The sequence below is a fragment of the Tamandua tetradactyla genome, chromosome 7 (assembly GCF_023851605.1).
Source record: "Tamandua tetradactyla isolate mTamTet1 chromosome 7, mTamTet1.pri, whole genome shotgun sequence".
NCBI classification, from domain to species: Eukaryota; Metazoa; Chordata; class Mammalia; order Pilosa; family Myrmecophagidae; genus Tamandua; species Tamandua tetradactyla.
The window spans coordinates 15956394-15975648 of NC_135333.1; the positions used below are offsets into that span (position 1 = coordinate 15956394).

General features: G+C 37.2%; 1 protein-coding gene across 4 annotated transcripts in view; it reads left to right on the plus strand.

Annotated features, from left to right (window-relative positions):
- Window positions 1–19255, plus strand: part of CATSPERE (catsper channel auxiliary subunit epsilon) — a 249994-nt gene that overhangs the window by 80016 nt on the left and 150723 nt on the right. For all 4 annotated transcript variants that reach the window (XM_077168505.1, XM_077168504.1, XM_077168506.1 and 1 more), the window contains one exon: window positions 3002–3079. In XM_077168505.1, coding sequence (XP_077024620.1) covers window positions 3002–3079 — 78 coding nt within the window. The remainder of the gene's footprint in view (window positions 1–3001; window positions 3080–19255) is intronic.

The following is a 19255-nucleotide window of genomic DNA, read 5'->3' on the forward strand; positions in this document are numbered from 1 at the left end:
TATATATGTTATATTATACGATCGGAAAGTTAAAAAATGAAAGAATAAAGGGAATTTAGGGAAACCTAAAACTAAAAAAAAATTAAATAAAAAAGGGGCAATAGACTTGAAAGCACACATTGAAAGAGAGATATATGCATGCTAATAAGTTCACAGAAGAGGTGCTCAAAAATCTTTAGTCATCAGGAAATGTACATTTAAACTCACTAGAGTAATTAAAATGGAAAAGAATGATAATACCAAATATTATCAAGAATGTGGAGCAATTAAAGTACAAATTGCTGCTAAATGTGTAAATTTTAACTACCGCTTTGGATAACTGTTTGGCAGTTACTTCTGAATATAAACCATATGACCCATCAATTCCAACCCTGGACATTTACTGAAAAGAAATACAATATGTTCTATGGTCATAATGCAATTAAACTAGAAATCAGTAATGAAAATTACCTAGAAAATCCCCATATTGCAAAAATTAAAAATACATATAACCATGGGTCAAAAATATAAAGATGGGAAATTAAAAATATTTTGCATTAAATGATGAAGAAACACTGCACATGAAAACTAACTGTGGGATAGGAGTTCCGTTTTCAGGTAGATAGGTCAAGACATAAAAGACATTCATGCCCACTTTAACAGCAAGAAATCATCTGATCAATTTCTGAACATGATGCTCTCCTTTGGAGACCTAAAGAGCTGTAGACAAAATGAAAGCTACAGGTGGATTATTCCAGAAGGATAAGCCTTTCCTAGATGAGGTAGGGCCTCATTTAGTCCTGGGACCATTTGCTGAGATTGGAAGCAGGACAGGGGAGGAGTCCATTTGCCAGTAATGGATAGACTTTTCTGAGATGAGAAGAAATGTGCTGAACATTTGACAAACATGTGGACTGACATGTCCAATTTGAATTTGAAAGGCCCCTGCACAAAGACGAATCTTCTCCATCTGTCAGTCTCTCACGCAAGAATTTTGCTGAGTAAAATATGCAAGAACTATATGACAAAAAACTTTAGAACTGAAGGAAAGGCATGCTATGATCTTGATAAGTTTGATCTGTAATATAAAGATACAATTTTTTCTATGTTAATTTATAAATGCAATACCTTCTCAATAAAAGTACATTTTTCCAGAACTAGATAAGGTATTTCTAGAGTTCATGTGGGGGAAAAAAGTAAACAAGACCAGTGATGGGGCACTGGCCAAACCAGACGATAAAATATACCATCAAGCCTCAGTTATTAGACTGTGAGATACTGCCTCTTGAGAAGGCTGCCAAGATCAATGGAACAGAACAGAAACCCAGAAATGGATGAAAATACATGTAGATCTTTACTAAATAATGAAGGTAGCATCTCAAGTCAATGGGAAAAAGATGGACTGGTCAATAAATGGTCTTAAGAGAACCTGGTGGCCATCTGAAGAGAAAAATAAATTTGGAGCCGTACCTTCCATACCTTACACTGTTCACCAGAATCAATTTGAAATGGGCTGAATGTTTAAATAAAAGTGGTGAGTCCAATAACAACTAGAAGAAAACATGGAAGAATTCTTTTATACCCAGAATGGAAGAAACCTTTCAAATTATCACAAAATCGGGAAAACAAAGATGATCACTTTAACTCCATAAAACTAAAAGGTAGATGGAAAAATGAGAAATAACATGGCAAAAATAAAGTCTGAAGAATATGGAAAACTGGAGGCAAAATGCTCACAACTTGTATCCATAAAAAGGTCAATCTTCTTAATACACAAAAACTTATGCAAATCAAAAAAAAGACTAACAACTCATTAGAAATATGGGCAAAGCAAATTGTTCAGAGGAAAGAAAATACAAGTGGCACTTGAATATATGGAAAGATACTCAAACATTCTCATGGTAAGAGAATTACAGATTAATAGTATACCAAAGTACCAGTTTTCACCTATCTGAGCAAAATATCCAAATGTGAGACAATACACTATGTTGAGAAGTTTCTGAAGGAAGAAATCTCATGAATTGCCAGTGAGAGAGAGTATATTGGTGCAACCACTATGGAGGGCCATTTAGCAATACTTTAACATTTTCAAACGCGTATGCCCTGTGACTCAACAATTCCACTTTTAGGAATGTGCCCTACAAATATACTTAAAAATTGAAAAATAATACATGTACAAGATTACACACTGTAGCTTTAATAGTAATGGTAGAAGACTGGAAACAAATGTTTACCAGTAGGTTACTAGTTAAATAAATGTTGGCTCCTCCATAATTTGAAATACTATGCAACTGCTAAAGTTAATGAGGATATGTAAAGATCTCCATGTTATAATGTTAAGTAAAGAAAATAAGGTTAAGAAATAATGTTTAGCATACTAGCATTTGTGTAAAAGGCAGGAGAAAATAATATCTTTATTGGCTTATATAGTCATAAAAGTTTTATAGAAATATAAAAAAGCACTCACTAATAGTAGCTACCTGTGGGCTGTGGGCGGGCTAATGGGAACCTAAAATGATGGAGTACAGGGTGGGGAGGAACGTTTTCACTGTATTTTTAATATAATTTGTTTTTATCTATGTGAATAAATTTTACATTCAAAAATTAAACAAGAAAGAAAAAAATTAGATCTATATCTACTGAGATGGCCATGGTGTACCAAGTATCAAAACCAAGTTACAAATAACATGGGTAGACAAATTTGATTTTTAAAAAGGTTTATGTGTATGTGTGTGTAGCTGTGTATTTAAGTGTACAGCAGAGAAAAATATATAAGTATTCATATAAACATTTAATATTAGTTCCCTCAGGATTGTAGAGGGATATTGTTAACTTTTCCTTTACATGTCCATTGACTGTTTTATTTGTTAAAAACAACACACATTGCTTTTGATTTCTAAAACTGGGATAATTGATATTTTGGATATAAAGTGTAAAATGTTTTATGTTGATGTTTTTTCATAACTAAGAATGAAATTTGTACAAAATGTCAAGTAATAACAACATATCTTTTATTTTTTAGGTTATAGTTATGTGGATATATGATCCAGAAAATGCAGATCAGAACGAGGTGATGCGGTATGCTTATGCACCTTCACTAGTAGGTGGAAACATTATCATTATTGCATTGATAAAATATGTCTTATCATTCTTTTATTAGGCTGGGCATAATTTATAATCAGTAGTACAATTTTAACCTGCCAAGAGCTAACTAAATGTATTTTCATCATCCCCTTTTTTTTTCTCATGGGCAGACACCGGGAAGCGAACCCGGGTCTCCAGCAGGGTAGGCGAGAATTTTGCCACTGAGCCACCCTCGCCCACCCCACCATCCATTTTAATAATGGATCTTGTACCTGTGCTCTATCTTTATAATTATAAACCTTTTAAAAAAAATTCTCACTGAGCATTTGTAGTAGTTTCTATAAACCTCACTATTAATTAAACTGCTGCCACTAAAGTGCTTTAAAGACATTCCTTGATCATCTATTTGAAGTCATCCTTCAAAAATCTGTCTAGTTCTTTATTGACTCCTTTAGCATGTGGAGAATAATGAATTTACTAAAGGTGCAACAAAGTCAATGAATAAATCATTTCTTTTATTTGCTACAAATTTACTGCTTTCAAGATTTAAATTCCGTCTTCTGTTGCAATTAAAATGTATTGAAGAGAACTATAAAATAAGCAGTTAGCTGGCTGTTAGTTTCTCATGAAACTGTTTGCATTTTAATGAATCAAATTTTGTGTGATTTTAAATATGCATGTGATCACAAATCATGGTAATCAGATTTACAAATTCACAAGTTTATTACAGACTGATAAAACAGAATGACAACCAAATTATTTTTTTTGGTAATCAACTTGAGAGGGACTAAAACTAATTAATGGCAATTAAACACTTCAAGTACCACTTTTGATTTCTAATCTTTTAAAGTAAAAATGGGTGCATTTTTTTGCACCTATTTTGAACAAATGTTCATAATAGTTTTATTTGTAGTGGCCCAAACAGCAAACAGCCCCAATGTCCATCAATGTATAAAAGGGTCAACAAATTTTGATACATACATGCAATGAAATAAACTCACAATAAAAATTAGCAGACATCACAACAATATGTACACATATAAAAAAATAAAAATAATCAAGACAAAAAGATATATGCTAGAGGACTCATTTATATAAAATTTTAGAAATTGAAAACTTATCTATAGTGACAGAAAGCACATTAGTGGTACTGAGAATGGCAAAGGGGATGAGGGAAATCATATCCGGCAAACTGAGGAGACTTAGGAGTGATGGCTAATTTTATTATTTAAATTGTGTTTATGGGATCGTGGAATCATACATATACCGAAACACATCAATATTTTTCTTTAAATATGTGCTATAACTGTTCACCAATTATACCTCATTGTGAGTGTTAATAAGTAAGAATCATAGCGGTCGTGATATCTAATATGGGTTTCCATGGTGTTCTGTAGCCTTCCTTCTTGTGGTGATTCAGTCAACCAGCTCTTTCCATCTTATGGCTCTTCTAGTATATCCCCAAGTGACTCAGAGCCTTCTGTATTCAGCCTGTGTTTGGGAAAAATAAGCATAAGGAGCATATGAAATCTCTGCCCTATGAAATCTCAGTTTGTAAATGAACATCAGTTCCTCTCACATTCCAGTAACTTGAGGAAATACTTTGTATGACTTCTTTTTTTAATTTGTTCTGTTGAGTTTTATGGTCCATAATGTGTTCTATCTTGGGGCATGTTCCATTTGAGCTGGTGAAGAATGTATATTCTGCTGTTGTGGAAGAGTACGCTATAAGAAGATTGTTAGTGCTGTTCAGGTCACCTATATCCTTCCTGATTTTGTGAGAAGTCCACTACAATTCTTTTTTTTAAATGTTTTTATCGACAAAACAACACAAACACAAATATTTTAATATACAAACATTCCATACATGTCGTACAATCAGTGGCTCACAATATCATCCCCACGATCACTTTTTAGAACATTTGCCTCACTCCAGAAAAAGAAAAAAGAAAAAACTCAAGCACACCATACTCCTTATCCCTCCCTCTCATTGACCACTAGTATTTCCATCTACCCAATATATTTTAACCTTTGTACTCCCTATTATTTGTTTTTTATCCATATTTTTTATTCATCTGTTCATACCCTAGATAAAGGGAACATCAGACACAAGGTTTTCACAATCACACAGTCATATTGTAAATATTATATCTTCATACAATCATCTTCAAGAAACAAGGCTACTGGAGCACAGCTCTACAGTTTCAGGTACTTCCTGTTAGTCACTCAAATGCACCACAAGCTGAAAAATCTATATAATGGATAAGAATAACCTCCAGGATAACCTCTTGACTCTGTTGAAATCTCTCAGTCACCAACATTTTATTTTTTCTCATTTCTCTCTTCCCCCCTTTTGATCAAGAAGGTTTTTCAATCCCTTGATGCTGGGTCCCAGCTCATCCTGGGATTTCTGTTCCATGCTGGCAGGGAGATTCACACCCCTGGGGTCATGTCCTGTATAGGAGAGGAGGGCAGTGGGTTTCCTTGCTGTGTCAGCTTAGAGAGAGAGGCCACATCTGAGCAACAAAAGAGATTCTCTGGGTATCTCCAGGGATTTTAAGCCTAATTTAAAACCTAAAATTAAGCCTAATTTTAAATCTAAAATTAAGCCTTATTTTAAGTAGGCTTAGCCTATTCTTCGCAGGAATAATTTCATAAGGGTGAACCCCAAAATTGGGGCTTGGCCTATTGATTTGGTTGTCCTGATGCTTGTGAGAGTATCAGAAATTCTCTAAATGGGGAAGCTGAATCTTTCCTCCCTTCTCCCCATTCCCTAATGGGACCCCCGCAAATACTTCTTTGTTCACTGTCCAAATCAGTCCGGTATTTATCAGGCCATCACACTAACCTGGACAAACCAACAAAATCTCATTCTCTGTTTAAGATTCCCTGTACTTATGGTGTGCAATTAAACTGACCATACAAGTTAAATTAGGAAATGCACTCCCCAAAATATAAATTGTGCACCAGATAAACATCTCTCCCTTTATCTCACACAGAAGTTGAATTTTAAGATATGGATGATATCATCCTTTACCCAGTTTTCTGGTGTACCTTAGTCCTATCCAGATCAGCTTCATTCATATCTCCACTCAATGTCTGACTGCTTTTTCATTTTTTTAAACCATTCCTGTAAGGGGTACTGCTGACTTTCACAGCTTCAGAGCTCTGACTCTGAGTCTCAGATGTCACATAAATACCCGAAGTTTCTGGGAATGACCAGGTTTATAAACAAACAGCTCAATATCTCAGAATTTAGAATGAACAGTTACACTTCCTGAATATATGTGGCTGCTGTAAGAGCTTACAAGTTAGGACCCTTTACAATAAGCCCCAACCAGATAATCCATGCTCTCGACTCTAGTTCACTGAGTTTTCTTTTTATTACAATTAGTCCATATAATTGAGGCATGATAATATTTATCTTTTTATTCCTGACATTTCATTTAACATGCAGTTCTTAAAGTTCATTTTTTAGTTTCATTACTCCATAAAAGAAGTAAAAAGAAAAAACCCTGATCCTCCCATTCCTTATCCCCTCATGTCATTGACCCATAGTGTTGGAGTGCTACATTTGTTGCTGCTGATGAAAGAGTGTTAAAAAAATTACTGTTAGCTATAGTCCAAAGTTTGCAATAGGTACTTTTTTCCTACCTATTAATTAATTTTTCAGTTCAGCTCTAATTCATGACAGAACTTTTTTATATTTGTATAGTTAATCACAGGCATTGTCCACCACAAGACTCACTGTGTTATACATTCCCTTGTTTTAACCTCCAACTTTCCTTCTGGTGACATACATTACTCTAGACTTCCCCTTTCCATTACACTCACACACCATTCAGCACTGTTAGTTATTCTCACAAGAACATGCTACTGTCTCCTCTGTCCATTTCCAAATGTTTTTCACCGTACTTCAACATTCTGCACATATTAAACAACCATTCTTCATTCTATAGCTTCACTCTATATCCTGGTAGCCTATATTATGTATTTTATGTCTATGTGTTTACATATTATAATTATTTCATATTGGTGAGATCATAAAATATTTGTCCTTTGGTGTTTGACTTATTTTACTTAATGTCCTCAAGGTTCATCCATGTTGTTGAATGCTTCAGGGCTTCATTCCTTCTTACTGCTAAATAGTAATCCATCATATGTATATAACCCATTTTTTTAAATAATGCAGTACCCAAAATATAAATTTATTTATTTATTTTTTCAATTGTAAAATCCTAACATACAAACGTTCTTGACATACAAACATTCCATACATGGTGTACAATCAATGACTCACAATATCATCATATAGTTGTGTATTCATCATTATCACTTTTTTGAACATTTGTATCACTCCAGAAAAAGAAACGAAAAAGAAAAAACTCATGCATACCATACCCCTTACCCTCCCCTCCCTCTCACTGACCACTACTATTTCAATCTACTCAATTTATTTTAACCTTTACTCCCCCCATTATTTGTTTATTTTTTACTTTAAATTTGTTCCTCCTATTATTTATTTATATTTAATCCATATGTTTTACTCATCTGTACATGAGGTAGATAAACGGAGCATCAGACACAAGGTTTTCAGAATCACACAGTCACATTGTGAAAGCTACATCATTATACAATCATCTTCAAGAAACATGGCTACTGGAACACAGCTGTACATTTTCAGGCAGTTCCCTCCAGCCTCTCCATTGCATCTTGGCTAACAAGGTGGTATCTATTAAATGCATAAGAATAACCTCCAGGATAACCTTTCGCTCTGTTTGGAATCTCTCAGCTATTGACACTTTATTTTGTTTCATTTCACTCTTCTCCATTTTGGTCAAGAAGGTTTTCTAATCCCTTGATGCTGAGTCTCATCTCATTCTAGGATTTCTGTCCCACATTGCCAGGAAGGTCCACACCCCTGGGAGTCATGTCCCATGTAGACAGGGGTAGGGTGATGAGTTTGCTTATTGTGTTGGTTGGCGACAGAGAGGCCACATCTGAGCAACAAAAGAGGTTCTCTTGGGGGTGACTCTTAGGCCTAATTTTAAGTAGGCTTAGCCTATCCTTTGCGGGAATAATTTTCATATGAACAAACCCCAAGATTGAGGGTTTGGCCTATCGTTTTGATTGTCCCCACTGCTTGTGAGAATATCAGGAATTCTCCACATGGGGAACTTGAATTTTCCCCCTTACCCGCCATTCCCCCAAGGGGATTTTGCAAATACTTTTTTTATTCACTATTTAACACATTTTTAATCTATTCATCTGTTGATAGACACTTGGGTTGTTTCTTTGGTGAATAATGCCAATATGAACATCAGTGTGCAAATGTCTCTTTGCATCCCAGCTTTCACAGCATCCACGTATATCCCAAGTATCAGGATTCCCTGGTCTTAAGGCAACTTTCTATTCAATTCCTGAGGAACCCCCAAACTGTCCTCCAATTTTCCTTCCCACAAGCAGTGAATAAGTGTTCCAATTTCTCCACATCCTCTCCAACACTTGTAATTGCTTGTTTGTTTAATAGTGGCCATTCTAGTAGGTGTGAGATGATAGCATTGTGGTTTTTATTTGCATTTTCCTAATAGCTAGTGAAGCTGAGCATTGTTTCATGTATGCTTTAACCTTCTGTTTTCCTCTTTGGAAAAATGTCTATTTGTGTCCTTTGTCCATTTTCAATTGGGTGGGTTTTTTTTGTTGTTGAGTTGTAGGATTCTTAGTATATACTGGATATCAACCCCTTATAAGATATGTGGTTTCCAAATATTTTCTCCCATTGAGTCAGTTGCCTTTTGCATTTTTGACAAAGTCCTTGAAGCATTGACGTGTTTGATTTTCTCCCATTCAAATGTAATTTTTTATTGAATTTAATGAAATACAAACGGTTTTATAATTTCTACTACAAAATCAATTCTTCATATCCTAATTTAGAACAACAGTCTCAGTGAAAATATTTAAGATGAATTTTTATTATTTACCCTAATCAATTCAAACTACAGAAAATTAATTTTTATAGTTAGCAATGCTATCTGTGTATTCATACATAATTGTTTCTTTTTTGTGTATTTTTATTGTGATATCTTCACACACCATATAATCCATGCAAAGTATACATTTGGTGGTTCACATTGTCATCACATCGTTGTGGATTCATCACTGTGATCATTTTTAGAACATTTGCATAACTCCAGAAAAATAAATAAGAAGAAAAATCCCATACAGCGCATACTCCTTACCCCTCCCTCTTATTAACCACTAGTATTACAATCTACCCAACTATAAAAGTTACAACAGAGAAACTTTAGCAAAGACAGTGTAGTGTTCACACACACACACATATACATACCCAGAAGTAGATCCATACAAACATGGTCATCTGACTTTTCTTGCAATATAATTATACAATCGTTATCAAAGATTAGGACTATTGGATTACAGTTCAGCCACTTCAGGTATTTCCTTCTGGCTATTCTAAAACACCAGACTCTAAAAAGAAATAACTATGTAATGTGTCAGTAGTCACAATCATTTGTTAAGTCCTAATTTCTGATTTATACCTCCTTCCTCTCATTCAGTCTTTCTCTCAGTCTTCAGGGATATCTGGACAATGACCATTTTAACTTCTTCATACTGGAAAGGGGTGTTGACTTCCTTCTGGGGGAGAGGAATGAATCTGGTTCACATTCTTGGAGAGACTGGTACTTCTGGGTTTCAATACTTATCTGGCCTAGACTCAATCTGGAGGGCCTAAATTTCTGAGAAAATAAACAAACTGAGAAAAACTTTTATAGAGACTTAGATAGAGCCCAGGGCACATCCTAGGGTTTTCAGGGATACCATTTTTTGGGGGGCATAGCGTACTGTGGTAGTTTGAAATATCTGGCTAAATCTTGCATCAGAGTAACATCCAGAATGACCCCTCAACTCTCTTTGATATCTCTTAGCCTCTGAAACTTTTTGTTCCATTTCTTTCCCCTCTTTTGGTCATTTTCAATCTTATGATGCCAGGGCTAGGCTCATCCCTGAGTACATGTCCCATGTTGCCAGGGAGACTCACACCCCTGGAAGTCATGTCCCACATAGGGGGAGGGTAGTGAATTAATTTGCAGAGCTAGCTGAAAGAGAGAGTCCACATCTGAGCAACAAAAGAGGTTCTCTGACAGTAACTCTTGGGCTTAATTGTAAGTAGGCTTAGCTTCTCCTTTGCAGAAATAAGTTTCACAAGGAGTGACCTCAAGATCAAGGGCTTGACTTATTAAATTGGGAGTCCCTAATGCTTGCAAGAATGTCAGGGATTCCCGAGGTGGGGAGGTTTAATAGTGCCATTTTCCCAGTCTCTCAAGGGCCCTTTGCAAATACTTTTTTATTTTCTGTACAAAATACTCTGGGATGTATTGGGATGTTACCTTAACCTGTAGAGAATAACAATATCTCATTCCCTATTCTAGGTTCTATGTAATTATGTTGTTTAAATAAACTGACCATACATATTAAATTAGAAAAAGTGCTACAGGAAATATAAATATATAAAATATAGATTTACAGCAAATAAAACACTCTTCCTTTGGTCTTATATAGAAGTTGTAGTATTAAACTACAGAAAATATCATCCATTACCCTGTATTCTGATTTACCGTAGTCCTAACCAAATCTCTTTCATTCATATCTCTAGTTGAAGTCTGATCTCTTTTCCAGCTTCTTTGTACAGTTGCTGTATGGAATAATGATGACTTTCAAGTTACAGAACTCAAACTCTGAGTCTTAGGTGTCATACACATACCCAAATTTCCAAACAATTTACAAGATTATACCCAAAGAGCTTAGCATCTCAGAATTTAGAAATAACAGTAGAAATTCAGGAATAGATGTGACTGCTGTAAGAGCTTACCATCTAGGAACCTTTGCAATGAACCTTATTGAACTTTCTGAACTCCTTAATCATCGATTGCCCAATCTCTGCCCCATTCTATCCCCTGATAATCTGTGCTCTCAAATTCTATTTTCAGTGTTTTCTCATTATGATTAGTTTATATTAATGAGAACTTATGATATTTGTCCTTTTGTTTCTGGCTTATTCCACTCAACGTAATGTTCACAAGTTTCATTCACCTAGTTGTATACCTTGTAACTGCATTCCTTCTTGCAGTCAGTCAACACTCTGTTTTATGTGAACACAACAGTTCACTCATTCATCCATTCATTGATGCACCCCAAGCCACCTCCACACATTGCAAAATGTGAATAATGCCGCCATAAACACCAGTGTGCAAATGTCTATTCAAGTGCCTTCTTTCAGTTCTTTCAAGTATATACCTAATAACAAGGTTTCAGGATCATCTGTCAACTCCACACTTAGCCTCCTGTGGAGGCACCACACTGCCCTCCAAAGGGACTGCACCATTCTACTTCCCTACCAATAGTGAATACCTATCACTCTCTCAACACATCTTCTCCAGCACTTGTATCTTTATTTTTTCAACAGTTTTATTCATAAACCATACAATACATCCTAAGTGAACAATCAATGGCTCCTGACATCATCACAAAGTTAGGCATCCACCACCACAATCTATATGAGAACATTTCCATTTCTTCTGCACAGAAAGAAGAAAAAAATAAAAATAATAAATAATAAATTAAAAGAAAAAAATTTAAAAATAAGGAATAAGAAGATAAAAAGAAGAAACAACAGTACCAAGAATTCTATACTCCTTCCTTATATTCCCCTCTTATTGACATTTAGCTTTGGTATATTGCCTTTGTTATAATTAATGGAAGAATATTACTGTGTTACTGTTAACTATAGATCCTAGTTTGTATTTATTGTATTTTTTCCATATACTGTCCTATTTTTAACACCTTGCAATGCTGACATTCATTTGTTCTCCCTCATGTAAAAACTTTCTTGTATTTGTACATTTCATCACCATCATTGTCCACTTTAGGTTTTGCTAAGCTGTACATACCCAGATTTTTATCCTGTACTTTTCTTCTGATATCATACTTGCCCATAGTCTTCTTTCAACCACATTCACACTCAACTTTATTCATTATGCATGCAATATTGTGCTACCATCAGATAATATTGTGCTACCCATTTCTGGATCCTTACAATCAATCCTGTTGGTCATTCTTTACTCCTTCAGCATCAAATGCCCAATCTCAATCCTCTTAACTTTAACTCTCCAAGTTTGCTCATTATAGTTAGTTCATATTGGTAAGACCATGTAGCATTTGTCCTTTTGTTTCTGGTTAATTTAACTCACCTTTTGTTTCTGGTTAATTTAACTCACCATAACATCAAGTTTCATTCATGTTGTTACATGTGTTATGACTGTATTCTGTCTTACAGCTGCTTAATATTCCATCATGTGTATATACCAATTTGTTTATACACTCATTCGTTGATGGACATTTGGGCTGTTTCCACCTCTTGGTAATCACAAGTAATACTGTTATAAGCATCAAAGTACAAATGTCCATTCATGTCCTTGCCTGAGGTATTTGATTTTGAGTAGTTCCCATTTACCTATTTTTTCTTTCATTCCTTGTACTTTGGGTATAAAGTCTAAGAAACTACCACCTATCACTAGGTCTTGAAGATGTTTCCTTACATTTTCTTCTAGGAGCTTTATGGCACTGGTTCTTATATTTAGGTCTTTGATCCATTTTGGTTAATTTTTTTAAAAACTTTTTATTGTGAAATATACCATAAATATAGAAAAATGATAGATTCCAAAATACATTTTAACAAGTAGTTATAGAAAAAACTTAAAAGTATGGTATGAGTTACAATACTACAATTTCAGTATTTCCTACTAGCTGCTCTAATACATTGCACACTAAAAAGAAATGTCAATATAATGATTCACTAGTCATACTCATTTGCTAGCTACTGTCTTCTCTGTTATAACTCCTCCCTCTAATTTGATCTTCTCTCAATCTTTAGGGATATTTGGGCAATGATCATTCTAACTTCTTCATGTTGAGAAGGGGTGTTGACATTATGGGATAGGGGGATGCAACTGGCTGATGTTCTTGGAGAGACTGGTACCTCTGGGTTTCAGGGCTTCTCTGGTATGGGAATAATCTGAAGGGTTTAGGTTTCTGAAAAATAAATGGAGTGAAATTATTATAGGGTCTCAGATAGAGTCCTGGGTGTTCTTTAGGGTTTTCAGGATTACTATTGTTTGAGGTTTGGCATACCATGGCAATTGGTAATATCTAGCTGAGGCTTGCATAAAAGTAATCTCCAGAATAGCCTCTTTACTTTATTTGAAATCTCTTAGCCACTGCAGCTTTATTTTGTTACATTCCTTTTACCCATTTTGGTCAAGAAGGCATTGTCAATCCCACAGTGCCAGGGCCAGGCTCACCCCTAGGAGTCATGTCCCACATTGCCAGTGAGACTTATACCCCGGAAGTCATGTCCCATGTAAGGGGGAGTGTAACGAGTTTATTTGCAAAGTTGGGCTCAAAGAGAGAGAGGCCACATCTGAGCAACAAAAAAAGTTCTCTGGAAGTGACTTAGACATAATTATAGGTAGGCTTAGCTTCCCTGTTACAAAAATGAATTTCAAAATAGCCAGCCTCAAAACTGAGGACTTGGCCTATTAATTTGGGAGTCCCTAATGCTTGAAAGAGTATTAGGAATTTCCAAGATGGGGAAGTTTAGTAGTTCCATTTTTTTTTTCCAGTTCTCAAGGGACTTTGCAAATACTTTTTATTATCTGCCCAACACATCTGGAATGTTTGAGGGTATTATACTAAGCTATCCAGAATTACAAGATCTCATTCTCTATTCTAGGCTCCATGTGTTTAGGTTATTTAAACGAACTAGCCAGATTAGTTAAGTTAGATTGTGTGCTACAGAAAAGAGAAATTTAGGACAAAAGAAATATCTCTTTCTTTGGTCTCACACAGAAGGTGAAGTTTTAGAATATAGAATTTACCCTAAATTCTGATCTACCTTTGGTGGTTATTGATTTCCAGCTTCATTCCATTGTGAGTGGAGAAAGTGCTTTGAATAATTTCAATGTTTCTAAATTTATAAAGACCTGTTTTTTGCCTCAGAATATGATCTATCCTGGAGAATGTTCTATGAGCACTAGAGGAAAATGGATACCCTGATGTTTTGGGGTGTAACAACCTATACATGTCCATTAGGTCTAATTCATTTATCAAATATTCAAGATCTTTATTTCCTTTCTGACCTCTTTCTGGTTGTTCTATGTATAGAGGACAAGTGGTGTGTTGAAATCTCCTACTATTATTGTTGAAACATCTTTCACTCCCTTCAGTTTGGTCTATGATTGTCTCATGTACCTTGGAGCTCCTTGATTGGGAGCATAAACATTTATGATTGTTGTTTCTTCTTGGTTAATTATCTCTTTTATTAATATAGTCCTTCTTTGACTCTTACAGTGCCTTTACATTTAAAAGCTATTTTGCCCAATAATAGTATAGCTACTCCTATTTTCTTTTGATTACAACTTGCATGAAATATCTTTTTCCATCCTTTCACTTTCAATCTACTTGTATCCTTATTTCTAAAATGAGTCTCTCATAAGCAGCATATAGCTGGATTATATTTTTAATCCATTCTGCCACTCCATATCTTTTAAGTATTAAGTTTAGTTCATTAACATTCAAAGTTATTATTGTAAAAGTATTTCTCGAATCCGCCATCTTATCATTCGGATTTTATTTGTCAGATCTATATATTCTTTTCCCTTTTTCTCTTTTTATCCTTTAAGTTACTCTTACTGGTACTCTTCAGTTCTGTGCCATCCTCCAGACCTCCCTCCCCTGTTTTTTTTCTTTTTTTGGCCAGCAGAACTCCCTTTGATATTCCTTGTAGGGCCAGTGTCCTGTTGACAGATTCTTTCAGCATTTGCCTGTCTGTGAAAATTTTCATCTCTCCCTCAATTTTGAAGGACAGTTTGGCTGGGTACAGAATTCTTGACTGGAAGTGTTTCTTTTTCAGAAACTTAAATACATCATACCACTGCCTTCTCACCTCCATAGTCCGAATTGAATGGTCCAAATTCAGTCTTATGTGGCTTCCTTTATATGTGGTTAATTTTTTTTTCTTGCTGTTTGAGGATTTTCTGCTTCTCTTCAACATTTGACAGACTGATTAGTATGTGTCTTGGGGAAGGGCTATTTGTATTTATTCCATTTGGAGTTCATTACACTTCTTTGATTTGTATCTTTATATCCTTTATAAGGGTTGGGAAGTTTCCCCCTTTATATCCCCAGCTAATCTTCCTAGGCCTTTACTCTTCTCTTCCTTTTCTGGGACACCAATGACTCTTATATTCGTGTCCTTTGCTTTGTCCATCATTTCCCTGAGATCCAATTCTAATTTTTTCATCTTTTTTGCCATTTACTCTTTGATGTGTTCAAAATCAGTTGCCCTGTTCTCTAGCTCACTTATTCTTTCTTCTGCCTCTTCAAATATGCTGTCATGTGTCTCTAGTATATTTTTAATTTGTTCTACAGCATCTTTAATCTCTGTGATATCTGCTATTTTCTATTTATTCCTTCAAATTCCTCTTTATGCTCTTCTAATGTCTTCTTGGTCTCCTTTATGGCATTAACCGTTTCACTGATTTTATTTATTAGAGGTATTTGAACATCTTTGATTAGTTGTCCCAAAGTCTGTGTCTACTCTGGTGTTTTAATTTGGTCACTAGGCTGGACTGTATCTGTCTGAATCTTCATATGCTTAGTGGTCTTCTTTTGCTTTTGAGGCACGTAAATATCTTGATAGGGTTACTTTGGAAGGTGATTTCCTTCAGTAGTCTAAAGCTTCGTATTTGTAGGACAGCTGTGGAACAGCATGCGGGTCAAGGGATAGAGTACAACAGGTTGTAGCGGTGATGGGTTGTGGTTCAGGTGTAGTCAGGGTTTGGGGATACTATACTGGGACCTGTGAGTATGGGGTGTGGGACACAGGGTTGTGGAGGGGCAGTGTGGGAGCTGTGGGGGTGGGGTGTAGCTCAGGCAGGCTTGGAGTGCAGGAGCAGGGTGCAGCATTGGGGCACAGAGGTAGGGCGTGGTGAGAGATGGATGGGGGTGCTAAGCAGATGCACAGGGGCTGATGAGCAGGCAGGATATGGGTGAGAGCGAGGAGCATGGAGGTCGTGAGTATTAGGCATGTGGGGTATGAGGCACAGAGGTTGAGGCTCAAGGAGGGCAGGTTTTGGGTGTTTCCTTGTACAGGAAGAGGTGTCCAGGGGAGCCAGGATGTGCATGCACCCAGGATGTGTGTAGGGCCAGGGCACAGGTTACAGGGTTTGTGGGTCAGGGTGGGTCATGTCAGGTGGGCCGGGTCGCTCTCTCACTGTGCAGGTGCGGGGTTGGGTTGGGGCAGGAGTGCACGTGTGTGCAGGGTGGAAGCTATGTAGCACAGATGTGCACATGAGTGTGGAGGACCAGGAGCAATCAATCAGGCCCAAGCAGGAGCAATTAATCAGACCCAAGTAGGGAAAGTCCCCACAACATTGGGGCGGAATGTCCCCAAGAATTAAACAATAACCAGTGTTAGGGAACTGAGAGAACAGGATGTGTTTTGGCAACAGCTAACGGCATTTTTCTGCTTCTGTGATACACTTGCTTGCTAGCAACTGCAAAACTGCAACATAATTTTAGCCTTTATAAGCACACCTTGAAAACCTCTAGGGGCTGCTCTCTAAATCTTCCTTCTTGGAAGTTTCTGAGACAGTCGCCGGCCGGCTAATAAAAACTCCAAATTGGCTTGCAGTTTTAAAGTATGCGGTCTCTCTTTCGGTGTGCCCCACAACAATGAGCACCTGCCAGGTGTGGAACAGGGCGCTTGTGCCAGGGTGGGGCAATGGTGTGCACGTGAACAGGATAGTGAGGGCGGGGTGCTGGGGTCAAGAGGTTGGTGCCTGGATGTGTGGGCGCCCAGTAGGGAAGATGTGTCTGTGCACGTGCGCAGATGTGGGGAGGGTCCTGCAGTGCACTTGTCTAGGGGCCCCACGGAGGTGTGTGCATTCGCAGAGCTCAACATGGGGCCGTGTTGCATGACTGTTTGGGCTGGTGGTGGGCATGATCTGGGCATGAAGTTGGACGCCCACAGCCAGGATGTGCAGGCGACTGCCTGAAAGGGGCAAGAAGGGGGAGTTGAGGGTCAAGGGGTTGGGCATGGGTATCTGGGTCTTGGAAAAGGTGGGGCTAGATTGTGTGCCTGTGCCGGGGGTCTGGGTCAGGCTGGGGCAGTCTTGCCTGCATGCACTGGGCAGGGGTTTGGGGTGGGAACACAGGGTGGAGTTTGGGGTGGGGGTGCTTAGAGCGCATTAGGGTGGGGCAGGTGACAAGGTTCAGTGCATGGGTTGTGGGGGGAGTCTCAGGTCATGGGGTGAGGGCAGAATGTATGAGGATAGCACACTGAAGGAACATGGCTTGGCTTACTTCGTTGTTCCCATCTCCCTGTCCATGCACTCCTGAGGGCTCCAGGCCTCTCTTTTGAAAGGGGCAGTGTAGGCTGTTTGCAATGGGCTGGACGGTCTCTGGCTCTGTGTCTCATACTTCAGCTTTTGCAACCAGGGACTCCCTGCGTGGTGTAGAAGACCCTTCCAGGTCACTTATACCCTGGAATTGCTGTCCCAGTTGCCTCCCTGTCACTTCTCTAGCGTTCCTTGGAGCAGGGGTGAACTCAACCTATCTTATTCCACTGTCTTACTGGAACTCCCTATTGTGCTTTTGATAAGAATCTAATAATATATAGATCAGTTTGGAGAGAACTGGCATCTTTACTATGTTGAATCTTCCATCCACAAACAGGTTATGTCTCTTCGTTTATTTAGGTCTTCCTTGATTTCTTTCATTAGCAAGTTTTAGTCTTCAGCATATAGATCTTTACATGTTTTGTTGTATTTACATCTGAGTATTTCATTTTCTTGGAATGAATAAATGGTATGGTGTTTTAAATTTCAGTTACCAATTGTTCATTGCTAACACTTTGAAATCTGCTTGATTTTTTGCATGTCAACTTTGTGTCCTGGGACACTGCTAAACTCTCTTATTAGTAGATTCCTTGGGATTTCCTACATAGGCAATCACATTGTCTGCAAATAGTGACAGTTTTATTTCTTCCTTCCCAATCTATAGGTATTCCTCCTTTCTTTTCTTTCTCTTTTCTTTTACTGCCTTACTACTCTGGACAAAAGTTCCAGGTATTATGTTGAACATGAATTGTAAGAGCATATATGCTTGCCTTGTTCCCAATCTTAAAGGAAATATATTCTTTCACTACTAAGTATGAAGTAAATTTTGAGTTTTTGTAGATACCCTTTATCAATTTGAGCAAGTGCTCATCTATTCCTAGTTTACTGTAAGTTTTCATCATGAATCTGTGTTGAATTTGGGGTTGGGTTAAACAATAGGAATTTATTAGCTCATGGTTTGAGGCTAGGAAAAAGTCTAAATCAAGGGTCACCAAGGTGAAGCTTCCTTCCTGAAAACTGGAATTCTGGGATGGCTGCTGGCAATCCTTGGTCCTAAGTTTGTCAGTGATAAGGCACATGGCAGTGGCCCCTGGTCTGTCTATTCTCTTCTGGTTTCCATAGATGTTCAGTTTCTTCCTTCTGTGGCTTCCTCTCACTGTGTCTGAATTTCATTCTGCTTATAAAGGACTCCAGTAATAGGATTAAGACTCACTTGATAGTGTTGGGCCACACCTTAACTGAAGTAACTTCATTAAAAGATCTACTTACAGTGGATTCACAACCACAGAAATGGATTAGAACATGTTTTGTTTTTCCCCTGGGGTATAAACAGCTTCAAACCACCATAGCATTATCGGAAGACAAAAGCAGAAGGAAGCTATGGGATTCTAGACTGGCCCTCATTACCTATTAGAGCTTCTGTTTTTATCCTGGGAATTCCCTATAATGATACAGTTGCTTCTATTCCAAAAATATCTTATTAGAGATAATTCCAGCTCAATTCAACTTCTCCGTTATCTCACAAGAAAAAGAAGGAGCATGTCATGTCTCTCTGTATACAAGAAAGCCTCTCAACATCACTTGAAACCTGACTTGAAAGAGTATCATATCAGTTTTAGACACTCTATTTCATTGAGATTAAATTAATTTTAGAAACTCTAGTATATAGTTCATTGAGATTAAAACTAGGAGTACTTATAGTCCCAATAGTCCAG